General features: G+C 50.8%; 1 protein-coding gene across 2 annotated transcripts; it reads left to right on the top strand.

Annotated features, from left to right (window-relative positions):
* Nucleotides 1-1,232: 1,232 nt before the first annotated feature.
* Nucleotides 1,233-17,553, top strand: SELPLG (selectin P ligand). 2 transcript variants are annotated; one of them, XM_061385142.1, is made up of 3 exons: nt 1,233-1,395; nt 15,539-16,034; nt 16,065-17,553. In XM_061385142.1, exons 2-3 carry the CDS (start codon nt 15,544-15,546, stop codon nt 16,855-16,857), a joined length of 1,284 nt encoding a protein of 427 aa, XP_061241126.1. In that variant the 5' UTR covers nt 1,233-1,395; nt 15,539-15,543; the 3' UTR covers nt 16,858-17,553. The 2 variants fall into 2 exon arrangements, with proteins under 2 accessions (XP_061241126.1, XP_061241125.1); XM_061385141.1 differs by having other exon boundaries at nt 1,235-1,395; nt 15,539-17,553.
* Nucleotides 17,554-19,397: the final 1,844 nt, after the last annotated feature.

Here is a 19,397-nt window from a genome sequence, read left to right on the forward strand (position 1 = left end):
TATTAATATCTGAGATGCTTATGATTGGGGCATGGCCTTCCTCCCCTGGGTGAGGCGTTCAGAGTTTCTCAGCCCCTGCCCGTGAGGGCTGGCTGTTCCCACACCTGCTGAGGAGGAGCAAGAATCTCTGAGTGTCTCCCTTCCTCTTTGGGGGCTTCAGGTTCCCTGCCTGTACAGACTGAGTGTTTGGGTCCCCTTCTGGCTGTAGCTTCCTCAAGTGATCAAGATTCTGTCATGTGAACACCCACTGGGGCTCTGATTTTCAGTTTAAGACAACAAGCCAGGATGTGGTGCTGTCTGTGCATGTATGCTGAGCCCCACCTTGTATTAATACAAAGGCGCTGGCCAGACCCTGGAAGGCAGCCCTCCCTGTTCTTTGCCTTCCTTGAGAGTCTGTGCATTCTCAGGCCTCCCAGCTTTGCACTCTCCTTGGGCTGTTGCCTTCTCCCTGGGCTACTTGTCATCTCAGTGGCCACTTCTCCTTGGAAGAGTCTCATGTCAACTCCCTCCCCTGCCCAGGGTAGGTTTGGAGCCCCTCCCTGGCTCATCCAGAAGTGACATGACCACACCACTCTGTCCTAATGATCTGTTTACTTGTTTACTTTCTGGCTTCCTCATCAGATGAACAGCCACAAGAAGGCCAGAGCCCAGAATTACTTGCCTTAGGGTCTCAGAGCAAAGATGGTGGGGTGTCAGAGTTGGCTAAAGAACCAAAACAGGAAAGAGCAATAAAACAGGCAGAACCTGCCCTCATGGATTTTGCAGTCTGTCTCCCCAGAGAGGTTCTTGATTGCAGCTAAAAGGAGCACTTGGGCACCTTCGAGAGATTCTTAGATCTCCAAAGAATGGTTACATTTGATTTGCAAAGCTCAGGAAGATCTGTGATTTGAATCTCTCCCACCCCCAATTCTTTTCTTGGCCAAGAATCGAGAACCATCCTCCTTTGCATCTGGTCAATCCCTCCCTTCTAGGGCGGGGTGCCTTCTCACCCCACCCTCCATCCCTGTGGTAATACTGTGGTGTGGCCTTTCTCAACTTGAGCCTCCTCCCAACTACTCCCCCACGAGTTCCCATGTGGTTCTAGGTGTTTTTCACGGTCAGGAACCTGAGAGTGACCTCAGGCCATGCGGGCCCCTGTCTCTCACTCCCCACCAGGCTTGATTAACGTCCCCGAAGCTGTCACAAACAAGGGGCTGTGGGCTGTCACGTGGCCTTGAGTAACCACACTCTCGCTTCCTTCTTTTACACACGGCCGCTGGGGGTTGGTGCGATCCGAGACCACGGCAGGGGTGCCACAGCTGTGCTCGGCAGCACAGGCTGAGTCCTTGTCGCTAAAGCAGAGGAACCACTTCTCCTGGGCCCACGAGGTGGCTGTCCCATGGTCTGCTGAGCACGGTAAGTGCCAGCTTGCAAAACCACGGGGAGTGGCTGGGTGGTAGAGTCCCCAAGGGCCAGCAGGCCTGCCTGACAGACAAGGGCAGGCTGGCGGCCAGCCCCAGGCAGGACCTGAGGTGCAGCCCCTGGAACGAGCATCTCAACACTCTGGGCACTCGGGATTGAGGTGTGCCTGGAGTTCAGAGCTTTATTCTGCTGTCTCTTCTGGGTCCTAACCCCCTCAACTTTCATCTGTCCCTTCCCACGAGTTTTGCCAGCAGCTGCCGGCTTGGGGGTTACTGTGAATTCTTTTTTTTAATGGAGAAATCAGGAATGTTTCCCTAAAAATCATCCTACCCCTTCATGTGTGGGAAACCAAGGCCCAGAGAAGAGATTTGCTCAGGCTGTGGATCCATTTAAAATTGCATTTTTCAAACCTGTGTTCTTTACATTTTTATAGGACTGAGGAAGGGATGCGTGTGCACAGCAAATTATTAAAATATTAGAATTCAGAAACTACTGCCAGCAAAAGAGAAAGTCAGAATAATGATGAGAATATTCCTGTTTTGTGTCCGGAGTGCTTTAGGGGCATATAAGGGCATGGTGGGGGCTGGTGGCTCAAGCAGTGTCCCCCTATACACACACATACACAGAGACAAGGAAAGTATCAGGGCCGGTAGGCTCTGGTTGCCTGGAATTCTTTTTTTCTTGGAATGTGGCTCCCCTTGCCTCAGGCAGGCCACACCCTGCATGGTAGACGTCTTCCTCACCCGGCTTGGCTTGGCCAGCAGACCCGGCAGACTGAAACTGAACAGAATGGGCTGGGCTGCAGGGTGAGCACCACCTGGGAACCTCAGCCTTCAGAGGAGTCAGGGAGTCATCAGAGAACTCTGTGCCCCTTTTTAACAGATGAAGAAACCAAGGCTTAGAGGGGTGAAGCAGCTGCCCCCACGGCGGTACGGCTGGGAGGTGGGCAGGCTTGCATCTGTGGTGGCCCCATCTGGTCACCGGACCCTCATGGAGCCCACAGAGATCCCAGGTTTTGGTCTCCCGGTCTCCTTTTGCTGAGCCGGAGCAGGCAGAGGGTGGGGGTGGCCTGTGGCTAGAAGGAAATAGGATTGTTACTGGTTGTGCTGCTCACTGCAGGACAGGACATTGCATCGAGAGACAATGTGTTGGTATAAGGAAGAGCAACTTTATCCAGAAAGCCAGTTGACTGAGGAGATGGCCCACTAGGGTCACAAAGAACCATCTTACTTGAGTTAGGATCCAGGCTTCTTTTATACTAAAAGGGAGGGGTGGGGTGGCTGGTTGCTGCAAACTTCTTGGAGTTGGAATCCTTTGTTCTTGCAGCTGTCCACAGTAGTTCTGGTCACGGTGTTCCTATAAACCTCTACCAAGACAATTGTTATTTTTTGTTCGGCAACTTTTTAATCTCTATATGAATGGAAAACTGTTATACCTTTAAAGGTCAAGTCTGGGAGGCAGAGCCTTGAGAAACAAAACAGTATGTGTATTTCTGGCTATAGGTGACACTTTTTTTTTTTTTTTCTTTACAAAAGTGCAGAGCCAGAAGGCCTAACCAGAGGCAACAGAATACAAAGGTTAGAGCTAAAGGAACAGATCTAACGGGGAGCCAGGTCTGTTCTTCTCTGTTACGGCTCCCTACTGTCCGTGTCCATCCCACACTGTTGGCAGCGGTGGGGGTGGCGAGGGTGGGGTCAATGATCATCCTGGCTACTTCTTGCTGAACAAGGGCGAGGAAGGGGTGATGGGGGAATGGAATTTATCAACTTGAAACTGGCAGTATTCCCAAGTCCTAGGCTGAGCATAAGCCGTTTGCATTCTGAGGACACTGCCCCGCCTTTTTGCAGTTCTGTCACACTTAAGACAAGAAGACTTGCCAGGTGGCTCAGCCGGCCAATGCAGAAGCTGAAGGAGACGTGGGTTTGATTTCTGGGTTGGGAAGATCCCTTGGAGGAGGAAATGGCAACCTACTCCAATTCTCTCACCTGGAGAATCCCATGGACAGAGGAACCTGGCAGGTTACAGTCCATAGGGCCACAAAGAGTTGGATACCACTGAGTGAGCACGTATGCTCACTTAGACAAGCACTTGAACACACACACGTGTGTGTATATGTATATAATTTTACTTTACCTGTATATAAACTCTAGCACTTGAGGGCACCGAGGCTGCTCTGCCATGTGCTATCTTTGTATATTTCCCCTGTTAGCCCCACTTGGACAGAGCTTGATTAAAGCATTTCCTTTCCAGCAAGTACCAGTGAAATGAGAGAGTGAAGTCCTCATTACTTATATGGTAGGGGCTGACTTGAAACAGCAACTTAAGATCTAATGGATTGCAACACCGAGTCTGTCGACCTATTGGCTACAGGTTCTCCTGGTCAGGCGGACACCAGGAATCCAATATTTCAAAAGGGCTTAATTTAAGCTTGCTTCTGGGAACCACTCTAATCCTTTGCAGGGCAACTGGCAAGGCCTTATTCCCAGGTACATGAGTAGTTTCCAATCAATATGATACTTGGCTGATATTTGTAGATAAAAGCAAGCGTGTTGTCACTGATGTTAGGCAATACAGATTGGGCGATAATTTGCCTTTCTTGGGATGCCATTGGCCCATACTTCTGGTCTTACCTTTCTGTAGACCTCAGGGAGATCATCTAAGTTTTGTCCATTTTTCTGAGTTTTCTAGGAGAGCCCTCTGTAGGTTTCAAAGCAGGTTTCGGTGGGACTCTGATATCTAGTGGTCCCATCGGAAAATGTCACTTGAGCATTTAGTTTACAGAGATGATCTTGGCCTAGGATGAGGATAGGGAATTCAGGCATGTACAGGAAACTATATTTTAATATCAGATTTCCTAGGTGGCATTCCAGTGGTTGTGAAAATGATCACCTATGTACTTCCCCTGACAGCCCAGTGACTGGCGTAGACTGGGAGGTTCTCTGTGCTAACTGGGGGTTTCAGTTCAGTTCAGTTGCTCAATCGTGTCCGACTCTTTGTGACCCCATGGACTGCAGCACGCCAGGCCTCCCTGTCCATCACCACCTCCCGGAGTTTACTCAAACTCACATCCATTGAGTCGGTGATGCCATCCAACCATCTTACCCTCCGTCGTCCCCTTCTCCTCCCGCCTTCAGTCTTTCCCAGCATCGGGTCTTTTCAATGACTAAACTGAGGGTCTAGTATGGAGTTTGTTCCCTCGTGTCTACCAGAAAATCAACCAGTTTGCTATTCATTGTCAGTTTTAGCCAGGGCTCCTGTGGGGATATTTGAATTGAGTGTCGTTCATCCAGAGAAGCCCCAGGCCTCTTCATTCATCATCTGAACATTCTCCCCTCTCTACCGTCTGATAGGCCCCACTCCTGTCCTTTCCTATCCATTTCTAGCCCTCTTTTAAAAACTTTTTTTATTGAAGTATAGTTGGTTTACAATGTTGCGTTGTTTTCAAGTATATAATACAGTGATTCAGTTATACATATATTTGTCTATATCCTTTTCAGATTCTTCTCCCGTTTAGGTGATTACAAAATACTCAGGGTAGCTCTCTGTACCATACGGTAGGTTCTTGTTGTTTATTTTATATATAGCAGTATATAAGAATGTTAATTGCATATTCTTATTCCTTCCCAACCCCCTTTCCCTTTAGTAACCATAGATTTGTTTTCTATTTCTGTAGGTCTATTTCTGTTTTATAAAAAGGTGATTTTGTATCTTTTTTTTGAGATTCCACAAATAAATGATATATTTTTCTTTCTCTATATAGCTTATTTCACTCGGTATGATAATCTCTAGCTTCATGCATATTGTTACAACTGGCATTATTTTGTTCTTTTTTAATGGCTGAGTAGTATCCCATTGTGTATGTGTGTATGTAATACACATGTACACACCATATCTTTTTTTTTTAAGTAATTTATTTTTTATTGAAGGATAATTGCTTTACAGAATTTTGCTGTTTTCTGTCAAACCTCAGCATGAGTCAGCCATAGGTATACATATATCCCCTCCCTTTTGAAACTCCCTCCCATCTCCCTCCCCGTCCCACCCTTCTAGGTTGATACAGAGCTCCTGTTTGAGTTTCCTGAGCCAGACAGCAAATTCCCGTTGGCTATTAATTTTACGTATGGTAATGAGAGTCCTTTGGACTGCAAGGAGGTCCAACCAGTCCCTTCTAAAGATCAGTCCTGGGTGTTCTTTGGAAGGACTGATGCTAAAGCTGAAACTCCAGTACTTTGGCCACTTCATGCGAAGAGTTGACTCATTGGAAAAGACTCTGATGCTGGGAGGGATTGGGGGCAGGAGGAGAAGGGGATGACAGAGGATGAGATGGCTGGATGGCATCACTGACTCCACGCACATGAGTTTGGGTGAACTCCGGGTGTTGGTGACGGACAGGGAGGCCTGGTGTGCTGCAGTTCATGGGGTCGCAAAGAGTCGGACACGACTGAGCGACTGAACTGAACTGAACTGAACTGAATATAAGTTTCCATGTTACTCTTTCCATACATCTCACCCTCTCTTCCCCTCTCCCCACGTTCATAAGTCTATTCTCTATATCTCTCCACTGTTGCCCTGTAAATAAATTCTTCAGTACCACTTTTCTAGATTCCGTATATATGTGTTAAAATACGGTATTTATCTTTCTCTTTCTGACTCACCTCACCCTGTATAATAGGTCCTAGGTTCATCCATCTCATTAAAACTGACTCAAATGCATTCCTTTTTATGTGTGTATGTATATATACACATATACACACCACATCTTCTTTATCCATTCATTTGTCAGTGAACATTCAGCTTGCTTCCATGTCTTTAGCCCTCTTTTCCTTTAATTTCAGGCGTTCTCTTCTCCCCAGTGTCCTTTCTCTTTACAGTAAGTCTGCTGTTTCGTACGTAGCGCTAGCTTACCTTTCTTAGAGCCTCCTGTCTTCTAGGAATCCAACACAGCCGTTAGAAAAATAGCATTTCACCTTGGGCTTCTTTTGTCTGTGTCTGTTCTCTACTGTTGAATACCTCAAAAGCAATGTCTACCAACTGAGAAGGATTCATTCTAAAGGCACTGTCTAATTTTTACAACTTTCTCCTGATATCTGGGGCACTTTGCCCCATAAAGTTTGCATTTGCCTTTTTAGCGTTTTCAGGGCCCTCAGGATCTGCATCTTTATAGAGTCTGATAAATTCTTCCACCAAATTTAGAGAGGTCTTCACTTGATTTGTGCTAAATTTCTTGAACTTTTTCAAACTCTTGTTTTGGGACCCCTTTTTGAAGCCCTGCCAAGATGCACTTACAGTAGTGCTCTAATAAGGGCATTGGGAATTCCTGGGGGTTCAGTGCTTAGGACTCAGCGTTTCACTTCTGTGGCTCTGGGTTTGATCTCTGGTTGGGGAACTAAGATCCGCATGCTGTGCGGCATGGCCAAAAACAAGCAAAAACGGACATGGCTCCCCCACAAAGGCTCCCAGTTTGGTTCAGCTGTGGGTGCTGCCAAGTGGGCTTTGGGTGTACCACTTGAGTCCATTAGGTGGAGCTGGTATGCTTCTTCCCTGGCCTGATCAGTGACCATTTCTCCTTTCATCTCCTATGAAGATCATATTGAGAAGACTGTGTATGTCTGTTCAGGTAGGGTGGTTAATGGGTAGCAAAACAATTCTGTCCTTTGGAAAGAATCCTCCCTATAAGGAGGGTTGTCCAATTAAATAAATCCAAGGTTGAGAAGGGTCTGTGCATCCATAGGAACCCAGCCAGCTGGCCTTTTTCATTTATGCCCTCTATGGGGTAATTGCCCTGCTCTGGGAGTGGCTCCCGGTCCAAATTGGGTGCCATGTTGGGTCTTGGAGAGTGACACCAGACCAGGTTCCAGTGCCCAGGAAGGTAACTGATCCCTTTAAGGAGAGGGAACCAGTCCAACTACTTCCCGAGCCCCGGTGTTGGGACGTAGGGCTGGAGCAAGAAGAATGGGAGGCAGTGGGAGGAGTGGATATGTTGGCATAGTGGCTGGAGTGGCTGGGACAGCCAGCTCCGCCAGAGGAGCACTTCGGGTCTGGAGCAACATGGCTTCAATCTCCTTCCTTTCCTTTTCTTCCTGTGTGACAGGTTTTCCCTTGGGCTTCTTTTCAAGCCTTTGAAAAGCCTGTATAAAGCAACAACTGTAGGACTTTTCTCATCCTGATGTAATTGTTTGCACAGAGGGGATTTTATCATTCTTCCCCACTTCTTCAAAGAATGGCTCTAATTTCACAATTGTAATTTAGAGAGTCATTCAAAGGCCAAGGTTTCTCAGATCCTAATAGGTACAGTGGCCCCCACATCATTACAGTAAAATGTCCTCTTCCTCTTAGTCATGGGTTCATATCTGTAATCCAGAGAAGGCAATGGCACCCCACTCCAGTACTTTTGCCTGGAAAATCCCATGGATGGAGGAGCCTGGTGGGCTGCAGTCCATGGGGTTGCTACTTTTCACTTTCATGCATTGGAGAAGGAAATGGCAACCCACTCCAGTGTTCTTGCCTAGAGAATCCCAGGGATGGGGGAGCCTCATGGGCTGTCGTCTATGGGGTCGCACAGAGTCAGACACGACTGAAGCGACTTAACAGCAGCAGCAGCATAGCTGTAATCAGACCACTCACTTACCCAAAATGCACCCCCAGAAGACTATTTTTGGGGATATTTGAAACATCCCCCGTCTTTTAAAGGCAGACAGGATGGAGTCAGGCTTGTTCTTCTGTTACAGGATGGCTGGTGTGTGTGTGTGTCCGTGTGTCGGTCCGTCTGTCTGTCTACAGATAGCCTCTGAAAATTGTCAGTTCTTAAGCTAAAACCAAGTGTAGGTCTCAGTGAATTCATTTGTGGAAGGACCTCACCTCCTCTGTTACCAGACCAGCAAATTTGGGTACGACAGTTGAGACTTGAATTTTTTTTCTTTTCTTTTCCATTTTTTTTATCCACACTGGAGGGGCATATGGGATCTTAGTTCCCCAACCAAGATTGAACCCATGCTGCTTGCATTGGGTTGGAGTCTTCACCACTAAAACCACTGGGGAAGTTCCAAGAGTTGGGTTTTTTTGGACGATGAGAGGAAGGCAAAAAAAAAAAATCTTAGATGTCACTATGGTTTGTGTGTCTGTAAAGGTCCACATAACATTCACCAGGTATGAAAAAAAAATGAAAGTGTTAGTCGCTCAGTCGCTTCGGACTTTATGTGACCCCATGGATTGTAGCCAGCCAAGCTCCTCTGTCCACGAAATTCTCCAGGGGATCTTCCTAACCCAGGGATCGAATCTGGGTCTCCTGCACTGCAGGCAGATTCTTTACTGTCTGAGCCGCCAGGGAAGCCCTGCTACCCACTCCAGTATTCTCACCCAGAGAATCCCATGGATGGAGGAGCCTGATGGGCTGCAGTCCACGGGGTTGCAGAGAGTCTTACACAGCTGAAGCAACTGAGCACACGTGCGTAATGTCTGGAAAGGCTACTTGATGGCTCTGGGGTAATTGATAAGAAAAGGTTGGGAAGTACAGGATGACGCACGTGAGGCCGAAAGTCTGCAAATGGCACACTCTGGGCAGCTGAGAGCCTGTTGCCAGGTCCCAGTTTGGTGTCCACTCCTGAAACACGTCTTTAATGAGCCCCCAGGATGCCAGGCCCGTGGGGACTGGGCATCCACTGGAGACTTGAGATCTGAAGGAGGTGGCCGGCCACGCTGCCTGCACTCCAAGGGATCAATATCACAGCACCTACCCAGCATCTGTCTGTCTGCTAAGCCCGGGGCATGTAGCATGAGTCATAAGAGTTTCTGGTTCCTATTTAGCATTTATGGACTGATGGGAATGAATGTTTTGAAAGTAAACAAGCATTTTTTAAAAAACGTTTAAATAACCTGACTAATCATGCCTGGGTGATCTGGGAGGGCTTCTTGGAGGAAGCATCATTTATTCTGGCTCCAGAGAACGTCCAGGCCTGGTTCACAGGTGGTACGGAGCTGTGCCTATGAGGTGGGCTCTGGAGCAAGACCACCCAGGTTCAAATTCCTGCTCCTTCTCTTACTGGCCATGTGGTTCTAAGCACCAAGTGAGCCTCAGTTTCCCCATATTTCACATGGGGTTAATATGAGGAGGTTGTGAGGACTGAGTGAGCTGATAATTCATGCATAGCTCTTAGAACAGTGCACAGGGCGTTGTCTATACTAAATACATGTGATTCACAAACCACAGGAGACTGAGGCTGTGTATGGTACCCAGGCTTCTGGGGCTTCTGGCCCTGGCTCTTTCTGACTAACAAGGTCAGAAGTGTGTCACAGCTATCCCAGGGTTGCAGATTTTTCAGGGATAGGACCTTCTGTACAGAACGACAATGACAGCAGCTTGCCTTTAGTGAGCGCCTGCTAAGTCGCTTCAGTCGTGTCCGACTCTGTGCGACCCCATAGACGGCAGCCCACCAGGCTCCCCCGTCCCTGGGATCCTCCAGGCAAGAACACTGGAGTGGGTTACCATTTCCTTTTCCAATGCATGAAAGTGAAAAGTGAACATGAAGTCGCTCAGTCGTGTCCAACTCTTCGCAAACCCATGGACTGCAGCCTACCAGGCTCCTCCATTCATGGGATTTAGTGAGCGCCTACCAGGTACTAAATGTTCAACCTGGACCAGCTCACTTCAACCTGTAACAACCCCACAAAGCATACATAGGCGCTAGTGGAATCTTGTATTCCAGATAAGGAACTCACGGCTCAGAGAGGTGGGTTCAGTTGCCCAAGGTCACACAGCTTGTATGTGACAGAGGTGGGACTGGATCTGGTTTGATACTGGATTTGAACCTGAGCGGGGCCAGGGCCTGTCTGTTACCAAAACTGGGGTCCGCTCTCTTGTGTGCAGTCAAGCCAATCTACTGACACCATGTTGTGGGGGAGGAAAAGGCAGTGTTTACTGCAGGGTAGCAGACAAGGGGTCTAGGACAGCTAGGGCTCAAAAAGCCGGAACTCCCCTATGAGCCTTTGCAAAGCACTTTTATTTTTTTAAAGATCTTTTTTGATGTGGACCATGTTTAAAGTCTTTATTGAATTTGTTACAGTGTATGCTTCTGTTTTCTATTTTCTTATTTTTTTTGGCTGCAAGGCATATGGGATCTTAGCTCTCCAAGGATCCGAACCCACAGCCTCTGCTTTGAAAGGAAAAGTCTTAACCACTGGACCACCCGGGAAGTCCTGCAAAGCATTTTTCAAGGCCAGATGAGGGAAGGAGGAGAGTTGCACAGTTCTGACTGGTTGATGGTTGGGTAACAGGGCAGCATCACAGAGGTTAACATCATCAAGCCTCGGGTGCCAGGTCTGGGGGCTACGTGTTCATCCACCTGGTGGGAGAAGGGCTATCTAGCATCTGTAAAACAACTCAGGAAATGTGCATCAGGTACTGTTATCTAGGTACTTCAGGGAAGAGCTAAAGCAGAGAATATGCGGGGGAGAGGGGGGGGTGCAGTGTCTGTCCTAAGAAGGCCCCACAGGGTCCTCCTTGGTCACACGTCCAGTCCAGCAGAACTCAGACCTGAGCTGGGATCTTGGGAGTGGGGGGACGCCTGGGCCTCCACTGGATCCCCTCTCTTGAGGCTGCTCAACCCACACCCTGAGATGCTCCATCCTTTGGATCCTCAGATTTCAAGCTTTTGAATGCTGGGATTCAGGATTCCAGCTGGGAGGTCCCAAATGTCTTGAGTCCCATGAGTGTCTTTCCTGAGTGGTCCAGGGCAGCCGTGCAGAGCTTGGGGCTCGGGTGGGTGTGGGGGTGGCCCCTGGCAGCTCTCTAGTCTACACTGCCTGAGAGCAGCTCAGGCAGAAGTACCCCAGTTCAGGGTGGAAGGAAACGGGCAGTGTCTGATCACCTCTGTCGGGCAAGCGATGAGATAAATAGGATGTGGCATCTCTCTGCCCCTCTCTGTGCCCCACCCACCCCTCTCCGGTGGTAAGTGACTATTTTCCTGCCATCAGAGGAGAGAAGAGGCAAAAGGTGGGGGCTGAAGGAAATGGCTTCACTACCCTCAGCCTCGCTTCCCTAATCTGTGTAACAGGAACCAGAGCGGCCCGCGCCGGGTGGGTAGGCGAACGGGTCCCCCACATGATGAGTTGGTGAAACGATCCATCCACAGTGGGAGTTTATGCCGTCTTGTTTCGTTAGGGTACACGTGTCCTAGCAAAGATGAAAGTCATTATCCTACCTGCCACAGATGCTGCTTGCACTCTGCTCCTCTCCTTGTTACCTGCGAGGCTCTTTGCAGTCACAGAGCCTCTGGGAACTGTGCGGGTTTCAGTCATATGGGTGAGGCCTGCCCAGCTGCAGCTTGGCTCCAGGGTGCTGTATCCCCGGTAACCTTCCTCTTGAAGCCCACAGTATGGCAGGTCCCAGGGTCCTGGTTGCCTGAGACTGATGGGGACGAGGGATGGTCAGTGCTAACACTGGGAACATTTGGGACGAGCTGGTCGGCTTAGGCCCAGGCAGGGAGATACTGGCTTTTCCCAGGGCTCCCTATTGCATCCTGAACAGGCAGGGAAGTCTCTGCTCTCACATAGGTCTTTGCAGCTTCCCTAATGTAGAGAGGTAGGGAGGTCGCCACCTCCGTACCCTCCCGGAGTCAAGAGGCCCGCCCCCCATCTCCTCTGTTCCTCTGTCCATAGCCCCCTGCTGGATGCCAGCATCAAGGGACCTTCCTGCAGCGTCTCATTCTGTTCTCATCTTTGAGACAATACCACCCATCTTACAGATGAGGAAACCGAGGCTCAGACTTGGTAAAGCGATCTGCTCAGGTTATACAGCAGCTCAGTGGTCTCTCTTCCACCCCAGGCTGCCTCCGTGTGAAGGGATGGGTGCAGGGGGACAGCCCACCTTGGGGACCACAACCTGTCCCCTTCCACAGTACCCTCCCAATCTCCCTGACTCACCCAGGTACCTCCCTGACCCGGGAGCCGGTGGGTTGGGTCTTCTGTTTTTGTTCTCCCTTTCCGCTTCCAGGAAGTGGCTAAGCGCTCTGCCTTCCAGGAACCGAGAACTGCCCAAGTGGGGGTAGTGGGGGTAGTGCCCAAGCTCATAGTTATGAAATATGTCCTAAATATGGCTTCCTCTTAAAGTCCCCTGCCGTCAGGAAAGTGGGGCCAAGATTAGGCCATATACTCTTTCCCGAGGTGCAAAGAATGTCTGCCTCCCAAAGGCAAATTCAGAGGCAAAGAATGTGTGTGTGTGCACACGTGTATGACACATTTATTAAGCACGAGCTGCAAGCTGGCACTTTTGAATTCATTATGTCATTGCATTCTCCCCAAAACCCTATGAGATGGGTGGCGTTTGTTGTTCCCATTTTACAGATGATGAAACTGAGGCTCAAAAAGGCAAAGATCTGAGTCAGGGTGATTTCACTTGTAAGGGACAGAGCTGAGACTTGACCATCCTTTTGTTGGACCTGAAAATCTGTGCTCTCAACCTTGTGCCCTGCATAGTAGCCAGTACAGAGAGCACCAACCTTTCTGGGTGTTACAGCCTTCAAGGTCCTCCTGATTCCTTCTTTGCCCTCCCTCTCCTAACTGGGTTCCAAGGCTTTGCACCTTCTGCTCTCTCAGCTAGGTTAGGTCTCTCCACAAAGCCTTCCTGAGTTCTCGCTTGCTTTGAATCTGGTCTCCGTGACTTGGCAGCTGTGTGTCTTTGGGCAAGTCGCTCTACCTCTCTGAGTTTCACCCTCCTCAGTAAAATGAGGATATCTGTGAAAGCCAGATGTGTCTGGTGCAAATATCATTGTTTAGTTTAAGAAATTATTTTAAGGTAAGATCAGACTGGTATTTTAGAAACCATCATAATTTTAACTAACATGTGAGAGGTTGAATTGAGTCTAGAAGCAGAGGGTCTATGAGTGAGTTACAGATATTCAACAAATGATGAACAACTGTTCTCTACTCTGAATTACGTGAAGTACAAGGAAAGGTATTGAATAAATGAGAAAATGCTTTGAAAAAGTAGATATATGTATCAACAAATGTATACTGGAATCACTTTGCCGTGCACCTGAAACTAACCTGACATTGTAAAATCAATTATACTCCAACTGAAAAAAAAACAAGGAAAAGTTTTGGAAATTATCCAGGCTCTGCTCCACTCTGGCATGAGCTGGTCGGCTTAGTCCCAGGAAGGGAGATATTGGCTTTTCCCAGTGCTCCCTGTTGCATCCCGAACAGGCAGGGAGGTCTCTGCTCTCACACAGGTCTTTGCAGCTTCCCTAACGTAGGGAGGTAGGGAGGTCGCCACTTCCATACCCTCCTGAGTCAGAGGCACCCCTCATCTCCTCTGCTCCTCTGTCCATAGCCCCCTGCTGGATGCCAGCATCAGGGTCCTTCCTGCAGCATTTCACTCCATTCTCATCTTTGAGACAATACTGCCCATCTTACAGATAAGGAAACTGAGGCTCAGACTTGGTGAAGCAATCTGCTCAGTTTACACAGCAGCTCAGTGTTCCCTCCTTTGCCCTGGGCTGCCTCTGTGTGCTGGGGTGGGTTGGGGGGAAAGCCCACCTTGGGGACCACAACCTGGCCCCTTCCACAGTACCTTGGATTGCATATTGCGGAAGGGTACTATGTCAGGGAATCGAGGAATCTCAGCCCAAAACACAGCTGTTGGTCACCACAGGATACTCAGCTGCAAGATTTTGAATCCCACAAACACCAGCCACTGCCAGGGGGAGAATAAGGGGGGAGAGAGAAACCCAGGAGGCATGAGTGTTCACAAGGCCAAGAAGAAAGACCAATCAGATGGCCAAAGGGAGAGGCACTGCCCTTTCTGGCTCCCTGGTCGGGAGGCTGAGGGGTAATACAAAGACAGACAGTCACTTCTGCTACCCACAGGCAAACGAGACGACTGTCAGCTCCCTGAGGACAGGCTGTTCACAACAGATTTGAGTCGTTCTCCTGGCCCCAGATAGAGCAGTTGATGGCTCTGGGCCCTCGAGGACTTACAGGATAGATTTACTGAAAGAACCGAAGTAGCTGCTATTTGCAGGAGCTGGAGATAGGAGCAAAATGCTAAGGGCTTTGTAGGTATCACCTCATTTTATCCTCACAGTAGTCTACAGGTAGGTGCTATCATCCCCATCATATAAGCGAGGACCTAGCCAAAGGGAACTGGATCAAGCCAACACATGGAGAAAGGATGAGAAGACTGAGAATCTGAGGGACAGGCCAGGGTTGTGTGAGATGGGAGCCAAGATAAGGGAAACTGGAACAGAGGGATGCAGAGAGAGGAGTCAGCATCACACTCCAAGAGGCCTCAGAGGGCCAAACGAGCATCTTTATCCTGTAGTCCCGTGGTCACCAAACTCTTGCTCATGAACCCCATCGGTGGACAAGATAGGTACATTGATACATTTACAAATTGTGTACAGGTACCACTGTGCTCATGAGACATTGTAAATGTGTACACAAATAGAAGTTAAGTGACACAGAAGTTCATATAAGTAGAAGATCTAATGTAATCTTTCCACACCCCAGTAGACTGTCTTCCCACACTGCACTGGGTCTTCGCTGCTGCACATGGACTTTCTCTAGTTTTGATAAAACTAGTCTCTAGTTTGGACTTTCTCTAGTTTTTTGCGGGAAGGGGCTGCTCTCCAGGTGCGATGTGCAGGCTTCTCGTTGTGGCAGCTTCTTCTGTCGCATAGCACAGGCTCTACGGCACGCAGGCTTCTGCAGATGTGGAGTGTGGGCTCCGCAGCAGTTGCTCAGGGGCTCTGCAGCACAGCTTCAGTAGATGTGGTGCACGGGCTTAGCTGCCCAGTGGCACGTGGAATCTTCCCAGACCAGGGATTGAACCTGTGTCTCCTGCACTGGCAGGCGAATTCTTAACCACTGGACCACCAGGGAGGTCTGAGGCAAATAGTAATACATTTCTGTGCACTGGGTCAAGGGAGTTGAGGAGTGCCCCCAGATGGATTCACTGATCCTGGTAAGTAGTAACAGCTGCTATTTGTGGAGGGGCTTCTGTGCACCAGGCATGTGAGGGGTGCTGAGGATGCTCCAGACCAGATGTGTTACCATGTGGATGTCCAGGGTCACGGTCAAGGGTGCTTGGTGGGCCCAGGGGTGCAGCTATCCTGACGCCCTGTTGTCCATGTCCCCCCTCCAGGTGCCATGTTTCTGCAACTCCTGCTGCTTCTGGCCCTGCTGGGCCCTGGCAGCAGCCACCAGCTGGGGGAGACCAGCACGAATGAAACTGTGAAGGCCCCAGGCCCCCTATACCCAGGTGAGGAGACAGACCCAGAAGACGATGAAGACTATGACTATATAGGACAAACGGACCCTCCAGAGATGCTTGACAGTAGCACTGAGGTCCCCAAGTTTCTGCCTATGGTGACAACGCTGGGGCAGAGAGAGTCTGCAGGGCCTATGACTCCTGAGTCATTCATTCTGGAGGTGTCCACAAGGGACTCTGCTGTCCTGAGTGCCACAGGGGCAACCACCGAAAAACTGAGTCCAAAACTGGTCACACCGGTCCCGCTGACCAGAGAACTGGTTACTGAAATCCCTCCCAAAGTGAAGGATCCATCCACAGAGCTGGCTGCAGCCACAGAGGCCCTGTCCACGGACCCCGTGACCACAGAGGCCCTGTCCACGGAACCCAGGCTTACAGAGGCTCTGTCCACAGAACCCAGGCTTACAGAAGCCCTGTCCACAGAACCCGTGGCCACAGAGGTCCTGTCCACGGAACCCAGGCTTACAGAAGCCCTGTCCACAGAACCCGCAGCCACAGAGGCCCTGTCCACGGAACCCAGGCTTACAGAGGCCCTGTCCACAGAACCCAGGCTTACAGAAGCCCTGTCCACAGAACCCGCAGCCACAGAGTCCCTGTCCACAGAACCCAAAATCACAGAGACTCTGCCCACGGAACCGGCCACCACAGAAGCCCCTTTCAGGGAGCCCACTACCATACCAGCCCTGCCCACAGATCCAACCACTGTGGAGGCCCTGCCCACGAGAACTGCTACCACAAGGGGCCTAACCACAGCCCTTCCTGTGGCCTCTGATACTCCCAAGGGCACCACTGTGGCAGCTGGCAACTTGTCTGATGACTTCACTGGGAACAAAGATCATAGCCTTTTTCCCTGGAGCTCTGTGGCCCCACTCCCCACAGACGGCCTGCCAGACCCAGGCCCCGTGAAGCAGTGTTTGCTGGCCATCCTCATCCTGGCCCTGCTGGCCACCATCTTCCTCGTGTGCACCGTGGTGCTGGCCATCCGCCTCTCCCGCAAGAACCACCTGTACCCCGTGCGCGATTACTCCCCCAGCGAGATGGTCTGCATCTCATCTCTGCTGCCCGAGCGGGGCGAGGGGCCTGCGCCCGTGCCCAACGGGGACCTGCCCAAGGCCAGGGAACAGGGCCGGAAAGCGGGGCCGAGGGAGGGCCGTGAAGGGGATGACCTCACCCTGCACAGCTTCCTCCCTTAGCTCCCGAGCTGCTGAGCCAAGGCCCATGCCGAGGCTCTAAGCCCTGGGTCGGGCTGCCTTGGATCCCCCTGGAGACGGGAATCTTCAGGGCGGGGACCCGGGCTGCCACACACAAGACTGAGAGCAGCCAGGCTCCAGGCACCAAAGCAGGCCTGGCAAACAGAACCTCCGGTAGAGGCTGCAGACGACCCCCCAGCTCCCTGCCCAGCCCCCGTGTGTCCTGGGCTCCCTCTAACGCCTCCGTTCCCTGGCCACTGGAGTCTCATCCTCACGCACCCAGGAGGACTCAGAGTTCGTCCCTGCTGCCATGCCTGCTACCGTTTCCTTCTACGATCACTGCACAGGAAGGGGGTACTCTGAACTGGATTCCTTAGTTCACTTTCTATCACCCCCCGCTCCTCATTTGGGCTATCTCTCAGGGAACCCACGGTGAGTTGTGGGGGCTGGGTAGGTTCCTTAGGGGACTCTGTGGACCTACAAGCTATTGTCTAGTGCCAGCCTAACCCCATCCTGCCCTCCCTCGCCTCCCCCCCGCCGGGGCCTTGATTGAGGTGCTCGCAGAGGTCTCCCGGCGCCCAGCTCAGGGCCCAGGACGACACACACACACACACACACACACACACACACACACGTCGCTCAGTCATGTCCGACTCTCTGCGACCCCATGACGGTCAGTAAATGTTTGGTGGTGAACAAGTGATGGCTGAGTGAATGCTTCAGGCTGCTTCCTTCAGGTGGAGAGTGGGTCCTTTTGCTGTTCCCCCAGCCCCAGGGCCCTTAGGAAGCCCCCTGCAGAGGCTATTAAGGTTACTTCAGGGGGCACCTTGGTGTATCCTTGGGCGCTGCGGGAGGGGTTCAGGCTGTCGAGGGGCAGAGAATGCTGGCCCCAGGAACCACTTTGTCCAGTGCCACCCATGACATAGTTCAAGCCTGCAGAATTTGGTCCCCCCGCACCCCAAATCTCTGCCAGATACCCCCTCTAAACATCAATGCCATGCACCCCAGAAGCCCACGCTGACCTCTCTCTTCTGCATGAGGCTCATCTCCCCTTAACACCCAGTGGCCCCCTCCTCACAGGGGGAGCCTGGCTACACCCCACAAGGCCTTCCTACAACTGACTGGTTGTCTTACAGAGTTTGAAGAAATGAAGTGAGTCACTTCAGTCATGTCCGACTCTTTGCGACCCCCTGGACTGTAGCCTGCCAGGCTCCTCTGTCCATGGGATTCTCCAGGCAAGGATACTGGAGTGGGCTGCCATTTCCTTCTCCAGCATAGAGAGTCTGGGGCCCAGTAAACTTTTTCTTAAAGGGCAAGATCATAAATATCTTAGGTTTGGCAGCTCACGTGGTCTCTGTCGCATCTTCTCAACTCTGGCATCCGGCATAAAGGCCGCGATTGACTCTGAGTCATGGATGAAGGGGTTTAGCTGAATTCTGTTGAAACTTTAAGGCAGCAGGCTGGGTCAGGCTCTGTAAGTTAGCTTGTCCCTGACTTCAGTGTAGGGTGACCAGATGTCCTGAGACTTTCCTGGTTTCAGCACTGAAAGTCCTATATCAATGGGATATAAGGTTTCTGGCTCCAGCAGATTAGGACAGCAAGTGGCCCTGTTTAAGCACTGAAACCCACGTGGACCCCGAGGGTCAGATCAGGAAGACAAAGGCTTAGAGAGGAGAAGGGTGTGGTTTACTTCCTGACATGGCTGAGCCAGGGTTTCAGACTTTTGATCTTTGCTTCCTAATGCCTTTTAGTCATTTCTGTACACGGGGAAGGAAACACACACACACACACACACACACACTTCTACCTTCTAGAACATTCATCTCAGGGGACTTTTTCTCTTCTAGAAAAATGCCTCCAAGGGAATTCAGGACCCCCTCCACTCCGTGGCATAACCTGCAGAGAAAGAATTCAAAGAAAAGGTCTAATTGGGGCAGGGGAAGCGGGGGGTTGTTGGCTGCAACTCAGAGAAAGGGATGGGGGGAAAGGGAGGAGGAACACGAAAAGCAACAGGGCCATAGGGGACAGAGTCAGGATAAGCGGAGAACTGCCTGGTTCTGTCCTCCCCTGCCCCCTTGCCCTTGAACCTCTACAACAGCTGTGATACACAGGAAGGTGTGTTCAAGGTGCTCTGGTGGGGGCGCTGCTGCAGCTGGGTATCCGCCATGGGCGGGGACAGCCAACCCTGGAGAAGGTGGGGTCCTAAGACAGCAACAGGATTTCACTTCCCCTTTATCAGGGATCAGAAAACTCAGCTGGTGGATTCCACATCACTGGGGTGGGGTCCCAGAGGCTGGAGGACTTGGGGGACATTTGAGCAGTTCCTCTGGGACTTTGCTACCTCGTCCGTCTGGGCAGAGAGCAGGTCTCCGGGCTTCCCTAAGGGCCCCGGGGAGCACCCCTGCTCCCGCACGTTGGTTTTCCGTCTCTACCGGAAGAGGAGCGTTTCTCGGCAGCCCTCCCTTCAAGGTGCAGGATTCGTCAGCAGCGGAGATGGCGAATGCTTGAAGATGCCACCAGGGGGCGCCCACCACCAGCTAGTG

Source organism: Bos javanicus, chromosome 17 (assembly GCF_032452875.1).
Source record: "Bos javanicus breed banteng chromosome 17, ARS-OSU_banteng_1.0, whole genome shotgun sequence".
NCBI classification, from domain to species: Eukaryota; Metazoa; Chordata; class Mammalia; order Artiodactyla; family Bovidae; genus Bos; species Bos javanicus.